General features: G+C 39.2%; 2 protein-coding genes across 2 annotated transcripts in view; both read right to left on the bottom strand.

The window, feature by feature from the left end:
- Positions 1-1,891: 1,891 nt before the first annotated feature.
- Positions 1,892-4,013, bottom strand: LOC133410608 (ly6/PLAUR domain-containing protein 1-like). Its single transcript, XM_061692000.1, has 3 exons — positions 3,962-4,013; positions 2,663-2,794; positions 1,892-2,142 (listed from the first exon to the last, which is right to left on the bottom strand). The coding sequence occupies exons 1-3, from the start codon at positions 4,011-4,013 to the stop codon at positions 1,892-1,894; spliced, it is 435 nt and encodes a 144-aa protein (XP_061547984.1).
- A 2,596-nt stretch (positions 4,014-6,609) lies between these two features.
- LOC133411010 (nck-associated protein 5-like) overlaps positions 6,610-17,437 on the bottom strand; it is a 47,672-nt gene continuing 36,844 nt past the window's right edge. Inside the window, 3 exon segments of the mRNA XM_061692796.1 lie at positions 6,610-11,108; positions 12,520-12,615; positions 14,533-14,907. Coding sequence (XP_061548780.1) covers positions 11,107-11,108; positions 12,520-12,615; positions 14,533-14,907 — 473 coding nt within the window. The 3' untranslated portion in view covers positions 6,610-11,106.

The following is a 17,437-nucleotide window of genomic DNA, read 5'->3' as shown; positions in this document are numbered from 1 at the left end:
TCTGTCAAAGTCCTGCACAAATATTTATTCACTCAGACTATTTACTAGTGGTAACATGACGTGTTGACGCTACAATATACTGTTGGTCAGTCATTCCCAACCACTGCAGGTGGTGCATTTCTGTGCTGGAAGAAATTATTTGAATTATTATTATACATTTCAGAAAATTATGATTTATTTACGAGAAATAATCTTTGTTCATCTAATTATTACAGTGATTTATAGTGACTGGCAGAACAATTAAATGATCTTCCACTAGATGGGAGATGGTACAATTATTCTACCTGTTCCCATTCATTCACAGAGTAAGTAATAGCTTTATGGTCAACTGAACAGGCCCAGAGTTCACACTGAGCAAGTTTGTTTGAGATCATCATTATTTCTGTACATAAACACTTTTTTGTGACATTTTTTTGATCGGTGGTGTGCTGTGAGATACATATATAATTTTTTTTGTTTGTTTAACCTGTCCTGTTTTGCAGCATGGCCATGCAGAATGGTGGATCGGTATGCATTTTGTGCTGGAACAGTTTTGCTGTGCAACAGGGGAGTTTGGAATACTCCCTCTGCTTATTTTTATTTATTTTTTTTAATTGTTCTGTTTATTGAAAATGCAGCTCGACAGAAAAAGGTTTTAGGGGACAGACAGAGGGACAGAACTGAGAAGGGGAATAGAGGTGCGAACCACAGGAGAACAATAATTACAGAGTCTAGATATTTGAACACAAGTAATGTTACAACAGTCAAATTGTGGATGGGGTGGGGGTGGGGGTGGGGGAGGCACACCCAGTGAGGACCTGCAACAACTAACCAACAGAACAAGATGAGAGAGGACAGAAAAGGGCGGGACAGGTCAGGACGTGGGAAATGAGCAAGGCAGTGCTACTGATGAGTAGTGTGGTGGAATGCTTTTATTTTGTCTAAACACCTGCAATAATCTGTGAGTTGATACAATATTTTAACGTACCCTGTGTCATTATTAGTGAGCCATTGAAGCCTATTGCGTGTCTGTGGAACGTATTAGTGAATATCACATATCACATGCATGTTAATCAACTGGTGTACGGAGTTGCTGAGTTTTTGTTGTTGTTAAAAATAAATACAGTACATCAAGACCTGATGCCAAAGTTGTGCAAGAGTTAATACAATTGATACTGTCCAAATAAACTTCCTAAAATGGAATATATAAGCGTGAATTAAGGCACTTGTGTATCAACTTTACTCCCAACCCAGCAAAATGTGTGTCTCTTTAGCAGGTAAAATGAATGCTCTAATGGGTTTATGTCCAGACATTGACTTAGATAGGGCAAAACCTTCCCCTTTTTGTCCTGGGAGAACCTCTGGGGGCTATTTTGGATAACTACATTTAGTCTTCTCCTTAGCAGGTAAAACGCATGCTCTATAGGGTTTAATTCTGGAAATGGACTTGGCCAGTCTAAAACCTTCCACTTCTTGCCCCAAATAAACTTCTCTGTCATTTTGGATCATTATCTTGCTGATTATTTTGGGGTCTTACTCTTTTCAGTCTCTTTAGCAGTTAAACTTCACCTTCTATAGGGTTTTAGTCTGGTGATTGATTTGGCCTGTCCAAAACCATCCACTTCTTGACTCAGGTGAACTTGTTGTTTAAAGTCATAGTTTGCGTTTGTCTTTTGTCTGTTCTTTAGCTGGTAAAATGCATGGTGTTTAGGGTTTAAACCTCAAGATTGTGTACATTTTACAGTGAGTATTTGTTTCAGTCGTTTATCATCTATTTTATGAAGATGCCTTAAAATCTTTGCTCATGACGATAAAACTTAACATTTAAATGCAAGCTGTGACACAAAGCTTCACACGTACATTTCAACAATATTCATGTTGGCTTAGAGTATTTTTTTTTTTTTACCCCCTGTTAAAACAGTCCACTGTTGGCGTTGAGTGAAGAGAGCAAGACCAAGAGTGCAAAAACTGTGAAATATGGCGCGGTCAGGCTAACGGAAGCAGACGCTTGGGGTCTTTTCTTGTGGCGTGGTCCGTTGCACAGTGACGTGTTACAGCAGGTGATGCACACTGAGTTCATCTTGCCCGTGCAGAACTGCTGGTAGCCGGAGGAAGCGATGAGACAAGCTCCCGAGGAGGCGCAAGACTTGCGGTAGTGTATTCCTGGAAGGAGGATAAAATACAGTTTGTTATTATGAGGCGATCATTGATTGATCTTCTATGATGAAGGGTTTTTGCCTTCTTTGAAATGCATTATCACAAGTGCTGATTCAACAGAGCTAAGAATTATAAGAATTATAATAAAGACACAGAGATGTAATGACGATGATGAAAATAGAAATAAGAACGGCAGGCTGGTCTCCAAGAAAAACGCCCTTCATTACTGAGAAATATCACAGTGTACTTTATTTGCTGCTTTTTCGAGAAAGAACAAACAGAGCCACTAAACCATACTTCATCCCTATTCCTATCCCCTAAACCCTGACCATAAACATCAACTAGTAATAGTTAAGCCTAACACTATCACTTTAAGCATGACCTTAACTACAAACCCGGAAATACTAACCATAACCCTATCCTCTAATCCTCCTATCCTTTTTACACGTTTGGTGATGCAGAAGTAAGTCAAAACAACCGCGAGACACATTGTTTGTAGAAAATGGTTTCTAGAGAGTCCGTGTACCATCTTCCTTCACCAGCACCTCGTTCTGGCACATGTCCTGCACGTTGATGGTGCAGTTGACCACGAACTCTGGAGTGGTGCAGTCGTGAGTGACCTCCTCGCATTGATAGCACTGAATCTGTAGAGCCAGGCCTGAAAAACAAACACAGACAAAGGCATATCCATTGATTTTGGTAAATATATCCCCATATGAGCCCTCTTGGAATTGTGGAGTTCATTTGGGCGAATTCAAGGGTGCATACTTTGTTACAATAGTTGGGCGGAAAAGTCACCGCGCAGACACAGATTGCACTGATTGACACGTAATTGGGTGGACATGTTTATCATACCATGATGCATGAAAACGTCTCGAGGACCCATGCCCCACATTGAACAGCAAATTTTGGCTGAATTCCATGACTCGTACTTTACTGGAAAGCTGGAAGGCAAAAAAACAATCAGCCCAGGACACCAGTTCCACCAATCGACACCAATTTGGGTGGACATGTCAATCCTAACAGAACGCACAAAAAAGTCCTGTGCATCAAATTGAACAGAGACAACCACTTTGGTTTAAAGCTGACATTTTGGGTGAATTTGAGGACTCATACTTTGTTAGAAAGTAAAAACATTATTATTATTATTTTTTTTTAAATTAGTCCAAGACACCAGTTTCACCAATCGACATGAACTTGGGTGGACATATCTATCATAACAGGATGCACTAAAGAGTCTCAGACCAGAAAGTCAGACGTTTGAGTTAAAACAGAATTTCAGGGCTCTTAGTTTGACAAACTTCTACTAGGAACATTTACTCAAAGGAGCCTCAATCAAAAGCAGCCGTCCTATAGAAATGACCAACGCTAAATTGTGATTCTTTTTTGTCCATGCCATCTAATGCGCCAAAAACATTTCGATACTATTTGTATGACACTTCACCAGAACAGTGTGGAAGTGGTAAGCTTGTTTGCCTCACAGTCTGACGATTTGAGTTTGAATGTACTACTCTCACACTCACATCCCCAAAAACATATTTCTTAGGTTAATTGACTAAATTGTCAATCGGCTTGAGTGAGTGTGAATGTTTATATGTGCCCTGTAATTGACTGGTGACACTGGTTATACCCCGCTTCTCTCGCCAAAAAGTCACCTAGCTCGGATAGTCTCCATCTGCGGTATGTGTAGTAACTGAAGGTACTTTTAATCATTTTGAATGTTGTCAACATCATATATGCATACTATATGGATGTATAAAATGAGAAAATGAATACATGCAGTATACCTACACCCCCCCACCCCCAAAAAATATTTTATGCATACCTGACTTGAAGAAGAAAAGCAGGAGCAAAGTAAGAATGGTGAGGATCCACATGGTCTGTTTTGACTGGAGGACTGGAACACGAGGAGCGGAAGATGCTCAGTGCAGGACATAGTGTAGTGCGTCTGGCACCTACTGGGACTCTCAACCTCTCTTTTATCCTACGCTATCGGCACACATGCACACAACACACTCTCTCGCTCTCTTTCTCTCTCTCATTTTTTCTCAGCTGTACTGATACCAGAACCACCTTAAAATGGGACATATGATGTAAAAAAATGACTTTTTAATAGCTTGTATACCAGGGGTGGGCAAAATTTGGCACCCGGTCCGCTGAGCATTTACATTATCGAGAGTCCTGTAAAATATGTTGCATTTTGTTTTTCATTCTAAAGTTGGTTAATTCAAATGCATTCATTCATTTCTTAATTAATTTGTTACAAATACTAACATGCGAGAGTAATGGAAAATTTGCTGCATTAATTTAGCCTTTGCTTCAGTGAATGGTTAATTAAAATGCATTTATTTATTAATATCAATTGAAATGCATTTATTTCATTTATTTAAATTTTATTATTTTACATTGATTTATCTGTTTTAACTAATTTGTTTCTTGACTTAATGTAAAACATTAAATAGGAAACAATACACGCACATATACATTTAACATGAAAATGCATAATTGGTTCATTAATACATTATAAATAATAAAATAAAAATATTAGTAAAAGTAACAGATTTAGGTTTTATTTTTGCTGTGTAAACTGCTATTACAAAGATGGCTTCCATGAGGTTGAGTGTTGAAAATGGCTTGCTCTCTTTGCCAACGCGATGTTAATGGCTCAACAAGATTTTCGAGAAAAGTGATAGTTCTTTCTCAGAAAGTCGAGGAATTTTAAAGTCAGTAAAAAGATTTTAATGATGGTCTACCAGTCACTCATACAATCCATTGTCACCTTCAAAATCACATCCTGGTACATCACAGAGCTAGCTGGCAAAATAATCGGTTCGCCACAAACTCCACTGTCCCATTTGTATGAGCACACTGTTATCAGGAAAGCCACCTTTATCACAGAGGAACATTCTCATCCCCTCTTTCATTCATTGAGTGTCTTCCAATCGGGTAGGAGACTGAATGCCACTGACAATGAGCACTGGCTGGAAAAAGAGTCCATCAAACTCATTCATTCCAGGTGCAATCACAGCCCTCGACACAAGAGGAATTTCAAATTCGGTAACCCGATAATGATTTTTGCTGTTGGTGCTTTAAATATCAATGTGTTTATTTCTTTCTTTCATTTGGTGTACTTATTTTTCTTGTGAACTTTTCATTGAAGTCCTTTTTAATATGAGCTGTGGCAAAGATACATTTTTGTCACGCTCTGGTGTTTCTTTCTATCTATCAGATCAGTGGTGGCTGGTCAATAGAGGGCAAGGGCACCGCCCCACCACACATGGTGGTCATCACATTACTTTCCTTGAAAACTATAAAAAAAAAAAAATCATTAAAAAATCCTGCTAATACAATAAAAAACATTTAAATTCACTAATGCTATATCACAGTTCACTTACTGCGTTTTCAGTGCATCGCAGATTATTTTGACTGATCAATGTAATGCAGTTACCTGCACATCTCTGGTACAGTTAGAATGATTGGCTACTTGACTATAATGTGGCAGCAATGACTCACATATGGAAAATGGGCTCTTTTACATTCAGCGTTTCATTAAATAAATTCATAAATACCAACCTAGCCCGATGTATAGCAAATGCACACACTCATAACAATATGGACAGGAACAAATGCAAGTAAAGAGCAATGTTTAGCTTGATTTTCTCCAATTACAGTGCTGTAGGTATAAAGTGGACCATAAAGAATTCTGGGAAGCAGCAGAATCTGCTGGCCCTACTTCCAATGATGCCCTTGTGCTGAGTACCTCGCTGGAACTGTCACTGTGAAGCACAGTGGCTAATGGTTTAGGCAGGAAATTAGCTCATCTACCCCATGTCCTAATGGGCTGATGTTCATGTCACTCAAGCAGAGCATAGGCCTTTTGTAGGCATGTGCTTCATATAGTGTGAGTGGATGGTGACCTCAAGTGGACAAATCTGCGCAAGAGGTGGGTCAGACTGTTCTTTCTAATTTTGTAGACCGGCGCAGGAGTGGGCGGGCTGCACCACTGTGGGAGTGTTTACTTCCGCCGTGTTTAAAGCCGCCGCCAATCAAAGCGGCTCCTCTCAATCCCTTTAAATTTGGTCACGATGCATAATCGCAACAATCTGTGTGTGAGTAGAGCATAGTCACTGCTCTGGCCATGGTGTGGCAACAAACAATGTGAGCGGGTACCCAGAAATAAATACAGAATGAGCTGTGACTTAAATAACCGCTGTGGCTTAAATATGTCCGCGGAGCTCAATATCTGTCTGCCTGATCAAATTCACCCAAATCGTGTTAGACCAGCTGTGCCAGTATATAGACGTGGTCTGAGCAGGTATAAGTTTAGATCGACCTTTTGTCACCAAATTGTCACTTCGCCGGGCGCATCTTCAAGGACAATCCCTTGCTGTATCGGAACACCCAGATTGGCGCAGACCTGTATGCCAAATTGGCAAACATGCACGAAAAGTGAAAAAACTAAACTAAATCAAGTCAAAAGTACTGAAATAGTTTATTCTTTATTTTTTCCCCCTCCAACATAAAAACAAAGCAATATACAATTTCATCAGTTATTACTGCAAAGAAAACAGTCACAAAAAACACCACTGTGATTATGGGATTATTAAAAAACACATCGACATTTGAAGAATTACAATAAATGTGCAATAAACTGAAAGGTCCACCAATCAGTGCAGTGTGTAATAAATACAAGGTAAATGTTAGAAAAATACAATATGAATACTCGTTATGATGAATCTTTTTTTTTTTTTTTTTTTACAACAATGCCAAGGTCTATCTACCCGTATGTCAGTGTTGCCAATCGCTTCCCTGATCAATGAAAAACCGTCTCACACATTTATAAGACCTGTGTGTTGCTATGGGTATAAACACCACTACTATTTTTTTCATCAACATGCACATAACAAGTGAGCATAGTTTGAATAAAGAGGTAAATAAGAGGTCTATTGCTACGGTTAAAATATTCTTAAAAAATATTCATATGGCTCAATAGTGACAGGATTGATATGTAAATGATAGTGCCTTCATTTTCTGTAAATGTACAGTGCTTAACAAATTGATTAAATGTTGCAGCCTCAATTACCAAAATCTTTTTTCATGTTTAATGTAATTTTCAGATGAAAGAATTGCCTTCTTGGGGGGCTTCGACATTCCCAAAAACTAACCATTGTTTCGCAAGCAAGTGTATATTTGAGTATGTAGTGTATTTTAGGGGTCCTGAATACAATCCTTGAAAACTTACTCAGTAGCGCTCCTTGTAGTACCTTGTTTATCACCCATAGACAGCACTCTGGTTTTCATGTTGTGTTACCCCATGGCCGAAAAGTCCCCAATTTCTACAACTACTGTATGTGATGACAAATATCAGTATTTACTCCATTTTAAGGGTCCGTAAAATTATGCCCCAAAACTCTAACTGGAAAGTTAGAAAAACAATTAACGATGGACATCAGTTTTACCGAGCGACATGACAATTTGGTGGATATCGCTATGATAACAGACTGCATGGAAAAGTCTTAAATTAAAAACACGTGCTGATGGACACGAAATTGGGTGGACATGTCTATTACAATAGGACACACAAAAAAGTCTCAAGGACCCATGCCTGGAATTGAACAAGAAGTCGGCCATTTTTGGTAGAAAGCAGACCTTGTCAGGCGAAACGCAGGCAACAAACACGGGCGGTGGTAACGAGGGCCCATATTTAATTATTATTGTTATTCATGTGTTTTTAGTACCGTAAGTATTGTTTTATGAAAAAACTGCAAAAAAGCAAAGCACACGATCATTTCTTGATTAAAATTTCTAATATTTACTTAACATCGAGAGGTGGCTGGAAATGAAAGCATTTGCATCAAAGCACTCCATGACGCTATATGCTTTCTGAGAAAGAAAGGTGGCCTAGTACATTTGTTAAGCACTTTTTTTAGCTTCAGCAAAACAGGAAGTGACCGCAAAGCATGTAAAAGTGGGAAACACAGGTTTGCAGGAATGTAAATAGTAACACCTAAACATCACTAGAAATGACAAGAATATGTATGTAATAAAGTGAGAATCTAAGCAGACAAGCAGCGTGATATCCTTGCAGATTAATGCACACACAAACTAACATGAGGTAAATATCGAGATCAACTCAAGACACATCATAATGTGTGCTTGAACAGATAAACAACTGTCAAAACTCATCTTTTCAAACCCACAGCTTCGATCAGGGACAATTATCACGTCTTCCCTGAGCGAGTACCATAAGGTTCCATGCACAAACTCACCGGGTTGTCCTGACGTCATCGCTGTGGAATGACAACAAAAAATGCACAATGGACAGATTTGCATGTCCCCCATAACAAGAGCGTTGTAAAGTGACCGTTACAGTATTTGTGATATGTGATCGACACTCAACAGTGCAACACTTTTCACGTCGTATTTTCTTCCTCCTGTGGTAATGAAAGTGGTCAGAATGTGATTGAGTTATATGTCAACACCACAGACCATGCAGCACGGTAGCACAATAAAAAAGAGCCACGTTGCTCAATGTGCTAAATCGAGTGCACATAGTTTAATGCTCGTGACATGATTGTCGGCTCCCATCTAAAGTTTGCTTCAGATCTCCTTCAGATTTAATCCATATTTACAAAAGGTATACCAGTGGAAAATATAAAGCAACAAATACCATAATTAAAGCTACAAGCAGCAGCCAATGGTTCCTCACTTCCCCATTTTCATGGTGAATCATCTAAATGATCATTAAATGCCTACACGAGAAGGGGCTGGTAAAAAACGTTTCACAATTATCATCTGTCTACGATACCTGCGTCCAATATGGACTAATTTGGGTGATTTCCCTGGTCAAAGGATGTTAAGGTAAAAGCCCAGGAATTCCCCCAAATATGTCCGCTTTAAACCAAAATGGCTGATTTGCTCTTCAACTTCGGGCATAGGTCCTTCAGACTTTTTGGTGTGCCCTGTTATAATGGACATGTCCACCCAATTTTGTGTGGATTGGTAAAACTGCCATCTAGGGGTTGATTTGTTTCCCCAATTAACTTTCTAGGAAAGCACATGGCCTGGAATTTCGTCCAAAATGGCGGCTACAAACCATAATGGCTGACTTCCTGTTCAATTTGGGCCATGAGTCCTTGAGTGTTTTTGGTGCTTCCTGTCATGATAGACATGCCCACCTAGTTTTGTGTTGACTGGTGAAACTGGTGTCTGGGGATGATTTTTTTTGTTTCTAAACTTTCAAGGATTGGCCGATTGAGTATTCAGCAGTTTTGGATCCTTAAAATGCATACATTTTCCCCAGGATACACACACTTGCAAAGATTTATACGTTTTCAGTTATATCAAGATGATTCGAGCCAGGACCAAGCTCCTCCTGGTGGTCACTTGGCAGTGCCCCCTGGAAAGTTGAAAAATTAGCCCAGGACACTAGTTTCACCAATCGACAAAAATTGGCTGGACATGTTGAAGAAGACAGGACGCATAAAAAAATCTCACGGACCCATGACCGAGACTGCAATGTAATTTTAAATGCCCATATCTCCAAAGGCATTTTGTTTGATTAACAACATGCTGAGATTTTCACTTTACATCAATAAATGTAATTCATGGTACTTTTTTAATAACTGCTATTAACTCTTTGCATAAATATAATTCATCCATATTTTTAAAGAAATGAAAGGCGATAAAGTGCCTCTTAAAAAGTTTGACCTGTTAGGATGACGATGTAGAACTGAGACAAAGGCAAAAAAAAGGTTTATTTACCGAGTGGACCGAACTACTTTTCATTTTTCATTTTTCATTCTTTTATTATTATGTTTTTTTTGGCAAAACATTAGACTCTACATACCCGAAAACTGTGTATCATGGTGAAAATGTAAGTACTGGAAAGCTGATTAAAACAGCTCTCAGAAAGTTCGGAAAAAAATAGCCCCTGACACCAGATTTAGCAATCAACACAAAAGTTGGGTAGACATGTCTATCATAACATGACATACAAAAAAGTCACAAGAACTCATGCATGAAGTAAAATAAGAAGTCTGCCATTTTGGGATGACGCAAATATTTTAGGTGAAATTGAGGTCTCGTACTTTATTAAAAATTTGGAAGGAAAAAAGACAATCAGCCCGAGACACCAGTTTCACCAGTTAACATGAAATTGGGTGTCTATCGTAACAAAACTGAACAGGAAACCAGCCATTTTGTGTTGCAGCAGCCTTTTTGGCTAAACTGCTACTAGAGAATTCATTCAAATGAGCCTCAATCAGAAGCAGGTATACTAGACAGATGTGCAATGTAAAATTTAAGAGTTTTTTTTTTTTTTTTTTTAGCAAAAGCCATTTATGTGGTTGGAGCATGGCATCAAAATATTTTTTTCAAGGATTTGCCATGACAAAGGGTTTGCGAGGGCACGTTCTTCTGTGTTTGCAGCTTTCATTTTCACATTGTTTTAACCCCCAAAACACAACAACACATGTGGCATTTGCCATTTGCGTATGTTGATCAACTATGAGCCAGTTCTGGAAAAAAAAGACAAAAAAAACAACAAAAATATCACCATCGAGAAAACAACAGGTGAAGGTTTTTGAAGACAAATGTGTTCCCAGATGGTGCACTATGCAATTTGTGCACTTTTTATATTGGATGCTGGAGGGAATTCAAAATGTTTCCCAACTGACTACAGCAGTCATCCAGACATTGGAACTAGTCTTGGTTGTGTTGTGTTTAAATGAGACAATATGTTTGTGTGTGTGTGTGTGTGTGTGTGTGTGTGTGTGTGTGTGTGTGTGTGTGTGTGTGTGTGTGTGTGTGTGTGTGTGTGTGTGTGTGTGTGTGTGCTTGTCAAACCACAATCGGGTGGCGTGAATATCTGAACCCGTCAGCGTTTAAGTCTTGCATGCAGTCCACTTTGGGGTCTGGGAGCTTTTGGGTGCTCTCGTGTGGGTTCCCAATGACAAATGGAGTCATATGCTCTGAAATGGAAAAAATATAAAACAGCAGTGAAAAGCAAGCAATGCCAAAAATGACCAAGCTGGTTCGAGAACTTGGATTTGGCGATTTTGACTTGTTTTGCTGATTATTTTGAGATGCAACTACATCAATCTGCAACAATGTGATTACAAAAAAAGCTCAAAAACCTCTTGCTAAAATGCGCTGCACGGTGGCCGACTGGTGATAGCGTCAGCCTCACAGTTCTGAGGACCCGGGTTCAATCCCCGGCCCCGTCTGTGTGGAGTTTGCATGTTCTCCCTGTGCCTGTGTGGGTTTTCTCTACGCACTCTGGCTTCCTCCCACATCCCAAAAACATGCATGAATTGGAGACTCTAAATTGCCCGTAGGTGTGCATGTGCATGTGAGTGCGAATGGTTGTTTGTTTGTATGTGCCCTGCGATTGGCTGGCAACCAGTTCAGGGTGTACCCCGCCTCCTGCCCGATGACAGCTGGGATAGGCTCCAGCACGCCTGCGACCCTAGTGAGGAGAAGCGGCTCAGAAAATGGATGGATGGATGGATGGATGGATTTATTTTCGAGGGCAGTGATCTAAAAAGTGTGAGCTCCCACTAGTGGTATGTGAATGAATCACTAAATTACATGTCCAAACTGTGCTTAATGTCCCAGCGACTTAAATATTTTTTTAATCCAGTACATGACATTTTGGCAGCACGGTAGACGACTGGTTAGCACATCCACCTCACAGTTCTGAGGACCAGGGTTCAAATCCCGGCCTCGCCTGTGTGGAGTTTGCATGTTCTCCCTGTGCCTTTGTGACTCTAAAGACTCTAAATTGCCCATAGGTGTGAACGTGAGTGAGAATGGTTATTTGCTTATATGTGCCCTGCGATTGGCTGGCGACCAGTTCAGGGTGTACCCCGCCTCTCGCCCCAAGATAGCTGGGATACGCTCCAGCAACCCCGTGACCCAAGTGAGGATAAGCAGTACAGAAAATGGATGGATGGATGGACATTACATTTTTTAAACACGGTTCAGTTGTATTTAACTTTTAAACAAAATGCAGTTGCATTTAATCTTTTAGAACTGTTTTTTCCCCAAATTTTTTTTGTTAATATTTGTATTTAACATATATTTTAAGTAATGAGTGATAAAGTACAGTTATTATTTTTTCCTATATGCAAGTGCAGTGTTAATGTTAGCTGTGTTCGTGTTAACTGTGCCTAATGTTACAGTGACCATACAATAATATTACATATACACTTTGTTTCTGCTGTTTGTTTTTTTAAACTGCTCTATAAATAAAATTCAGTTGAGTTTCAGGAATAAATAACGTGACTCTGACTCTCTGGTTTTATGTTGGTTACACCTCTAACTAGTACAAATGTATTCTTCACAGGCAAAATCCCAAATGTGTATCGTTTGTTGTCTCACAGTTGGCGACCTGCAGTCTGGTCTGCTCTTTCTGTTGGCTCTGAGGGGTTCTCGTCTTCGTTTTGATATAGGTCAGCTTCTTTGGTTCAATCCCACCTGGGAAAAAATACATAAACACAGAGGAAATGTGCTCTGTTTATAAAACAATCGCAGAAATTTTGCCAGACACTACCGAAGTACAATACAGCGATTTACAACATATACCTAAACAACACCCTCGCAGTTCATGCTACATTAGAGGACCATTGAATAGGGAAAACCACTTACGTTCCTGTACGAGGTCACCTGAAAAGTGGATCTACATGATGTTTTATGCAGGATTTTCAAAATCTAAAATAGTTCCGACATGTGACCAGTTTTCCTCAAAATACCCCAAGGATCAAGAATTATAGCTTAATTTACAACCTCCCTTTCAAATTAGTTTTTAGGGAATTGTTCTGTCTCATGTACAAAGTATAAATGAGCCACTGCTCACCATGTGAGCCTTCTGATGCGGAGCCAATGCTGAGTACAGCTATTATTGCCGTGACAACCGCTGGCAGAGCGAGGAGTTTGTGATGAGGTGAGTCCAGAGGGTGAAAAAAAAGCAAGTGCTCATAAGGACTGTAAATGCTAAGAGTGCATTTTCACTGAGTGAGGCAGCACCAAAAAAACAAACAAACAAAAAAACACAAATAGCAATTTCATTTTAAAGAACGTCCCCTTTAAACTATAAATGCTTCATCGATGATTGCGACCATCCCTCGTCTTGATCTAAATAATGTGCTCGCACTCTGGTCGTCACTTGAAAATGGCAGATCTTCACCCAAGCTAGCTGCCAAGTCAGAAACTTGGTGTGAGGCCACACATTTTCAGGTCACAAATTATTCAGTCAATTAACAATAATATGTCCCCATCAAAATAATTTTTTTGGTCACGCTGTTGGCTTCCAATTGGCCAAGCAGCAGTATGAGAGGAATTAACTTTTAAAAAACAACAACCTTAATATTTTATCTAGACTCATTCAGTGCATGGATTTCCATCTCTACTTTTTTTTGTTTTGTTTGTTTTAACCTGACCTAAATTCACTCAAGTCCCTTCCCCTTGTTTAGTTTCTTCGCTGTTCTACTAAATGATGCAACGGTATTTGCCTGCTGGGCAATACAGCAGCCTGCTCCCCCTTATCCCGCCTTCTCAGTCGACAGTTCAACTTACAAACCTGCCACATTCATAATCGGGGAGGTATTCATGAAAAAATCTACTTTTTAAATTTCTTGTATACAAATAGTTTTGTCTGGAAGGCCTACCCACCAGTCAACTGTGAAATTAAACAACCATCTGACAAAACGTTTTCACAATCAGTCTTTTGCTATCTGCCTAGTTCCGAAAATGACTGTTCAGAATTTTGCCTGATTGTTATGTCACAAGTAAGATCATATACATAATCCCACCCCGACACTGAGCTTTTACACCCATGACTTGGCGGCTAAGCTGGGTGAATAGCGGTAATTTTCTAGCCACTAGACAGTCTTAAACACTAACATGTAAACGGCAAAAGGTAAGCAAAGCTGCATTGAGATCCACCACACTAATTGTGAATTGGTGACTTGGAAATGAAGTGCTGCTTCCACCAGTGAAAATACAATCCATTCTTTTACTGTCTTTATGGGGGATTGCTTTTTTTCTTCAAACTCATGGCTAGTAGCCACTAGCATGCCCCTCGCTCCACCCCAGTAGTTGGGGTAATGAAAGTTGTACTAGTCCAGCAGTAGAAGGATTGCGCAGTGATTCATTTGCATGAGACAAGATCGCCCTCTCAAAACAGGCTGTCATTCTTGATTCTGATTGATTGGTGATGCTGTGTTATAGAGTCACATGTAACTCCTACTCCTACATCTGCAAATTGGAAACCAGCATATCACTAGAATTGGCCAAAAGCTGACAAAAGAAAATAAATATGCTTTTGAGAGTCTTAGCTGTCTTGAACCGTCCTACTCTCTGCCTCCGAGCTCCGGTTGCTTTACTTGACTTTACCTTGCGGGGGTCTCTGGGTTCTGTTGTGGGAATCACAAACATGGGCAGAGGTCACAATGGGTTCAGGTTGGGGTCGGACGGGCTGGAGGAAGGCCACGGTAGGGAAAGGCACTGACTGGATGTGGGTCACGTCAGACAGAGAATTGGGCACCCCGGCGCGGTTGTCCCTAAAACCGGAAGGGATCCTCCATCGGGGTAACGGAGACACCTCCTCGCAGGAGGAGTCCAGGACAGAACTGAGAGACGACTCGGGCTCAGGGGTTGATGAGGAGGACTTGGGGAGGAGGTGCAGGATGGAGGAGAAGAATGAGCAAGATTCAGGGAGGGGGATGGTCCCGATTCCACTGTCCAACGTTCGCATCTTGCAGCCAGACCCTGGGGCACAAGGAGAACAGTTGACGGGGACCGCAATGTGAGGAAGCACAAGGACGAAAACATGACTGGGTAACCATGGTTGAAGTGGCAATGAAGACCATTTTGGAGTTTGCAGCTTTTTCCATCCTTGAATGCGGAAAACCCAACATTTACATTAGCGAGAGTCCTCTAACATTTGTTACATTGGGTTGGTCGCTTTTAACCTTTTAGTTCCCCCCCCCAATTCATTTAGCTCATGAAGGAATTTATCAATTTATTTATTTTCAATAATAAAATAAACAAACATTACTAGAGTCAGACATTTTGCATAAACAATTATAATTTTTTATAATTAAATTGTTGATGAATTTTAACATTTTCAGTATTGAATAATTGGTTAGTTCATTTATTGTAAATAATAAAACAAATAGCAAAATAAACTGTTTTACATATATATTCAAAAATCTCTCAATTTAATGTAAACAATAAAATAAAAATTGTAAAATAAAAATTTTTACAAAAACTGTACTTTTAACATTTTCATTATTACATCATTGGTTAATTAATTACATTATAATTAATCATAAATTATAACATCTTATAAATGAGGCTGAATAATTATCCTATTATTAAAATAAACTATTTTACATATTTTACATACCCATTAAATATTTATTTTTCTTTTTTACCTCATCTATGAATGACCTGGCACATCCGTCCTGTTTTTTGTTTAAGATCAAATGAGCCCAAAAGTTTTCCTACCCCTGTAATCTAGCCTATATGAAAACATTTTTTGACAAATGTGTTCTATTGTCTCCATTGGAATTTCTTCACTTTGAACAATAACACATTAAACATTTCTCCATGGTATTCCTATGGTGGCCTGAAGTGCGAAACAATATAACAAATTGTGAAACTCTTTTACATTTCAGAAAACATATTAACAAAAACAAAAACAAAATACAAAAGACGAAACACCCGGAAAGGGAACGTCCCATTTCACAGACATTCTGAGCTATCCCACGCACTTTCTCTGCAAGACCCGCCCTGCTTCAACATGATTGGCTCCTGCATCCTGTTCATTTGTTTTCTGAAATGTCAAAGTCTTTCACAATTTGTTATATTGTTTTGCACTTCCAGGCCACCGCATATTCCTGTACCAAACATTTACTTCAACTCATCTATCTGTAGACTGTTATTCACTCTTTGACTTGGCAAAAGTATGACATCTACATATATGTCAACAAGTTACAATTACAACAAATACAGGAAAATTCCAGTAAGTCCACTTGAACCACTGCTTTATGTCACATACTGTATGACATTCAACAACCAGCATGCGTCCACCACAGTGACAATGAAATACATCATGGAATGGAATTAAAATACACACTACGTGTGTATTTTATTTGCAATATATTTGAATAACTGGATAGGGTTCGGTTATGATGTGTGTTCATTAGATTTATGTGCAGTATGATTAAAACCAATCTTATTATTCAAGCTTTCGTATTGTAAACAGAATAAATACTATGTATGCTTGGTGTGATAATGTCGTGTGTTTGCACCAAATGCCCCTTAGCTCCACCATGCATAAAAATTCCCCATCCCTGTGCAAAACAGTAAAGGTTTATACTTAAAATGAAAGAGTACGCATTAAAGCACTTGCCGATGCTTGATGAGACAAATAGTCTCGTGTGCACTTTGAGTAGTCACGTGTCATCATACTACACTAAAAAACAACCGATACACCAAAAAATGTGCATATCTACAATCACTGGATGATCTAATTAAGATAATTAGATCCGAAATGGGCTCACCCTCTCCACATATGACAACAGCAAAGCTGGCAGCGGTGCGATGCAGCATGAAAACATGCTGGGGTTACACTCAATGGAGTTACACTTAGGTGACCTTTACCTTCACAATGCAGACTGTCCGTATTGGTCCATAGTGGCTCCTGTCACGATTATGATACATCTTAAAAGTTCACATAGTCTGGGGTATGAGTTATTAGCTATTGACACAGGGGGTCCCCATATTGCAATCGAACTAAATTAAAATACAGTGGGTCAAATTGGAGTCGGACTTGTGACACAATCTATTATTCATTTGGATGGAATGGAACTGCTAATGAGGTGACAATCTCATTTTTGCTTCCATACAAAAATACTTGAATGTGGTGTCTAACCGCTACCCACCATCAAAACTATTAAAAACTACATTTGAAATTTTCATTGGGTGGAAGTGAACGTGAAGGGAAGCCTGCAAACAGTATCAACAATAAAGACAACTTTCTTACTGAAATACTCATTATACTATACTCATTATGAAATTATGTTCATTGGTGTGCCATGGGAATTAGCATAATTGTTGTGCAAAAAAATTCTTACCTTTGGTAAAAGGAAGTCTACAAGCTGTAATCATTAAAGACTTTGTCAAGTGAATTCAGATATTTGCTTCTAAATACATTCTATGTTTGAAGATAATTGAGTAAAACGTACAAAAACTGAGAACTATGTAGTACTCAATTGTGGAGCTACAGCATTAA

Source organism: Phycodurus eques, chromosome 12 (genome assembly GCF_024500275.1).
Source record: "Phycodurus eques isolate BA_2022a chromosome 12, UOR_Pequ_1.1, whole genome shotgun sequence".
Classification (NCBI taxonomy): Eukaryota; Metazoa; Chordata; class Actinopteri; order Syngnathiformes; family Syngnathidae; genus Phycodurus; species Phycodurus eques.
This window is presented reverse-complemented; position numbering and strand designations above follow the sequence as displayed.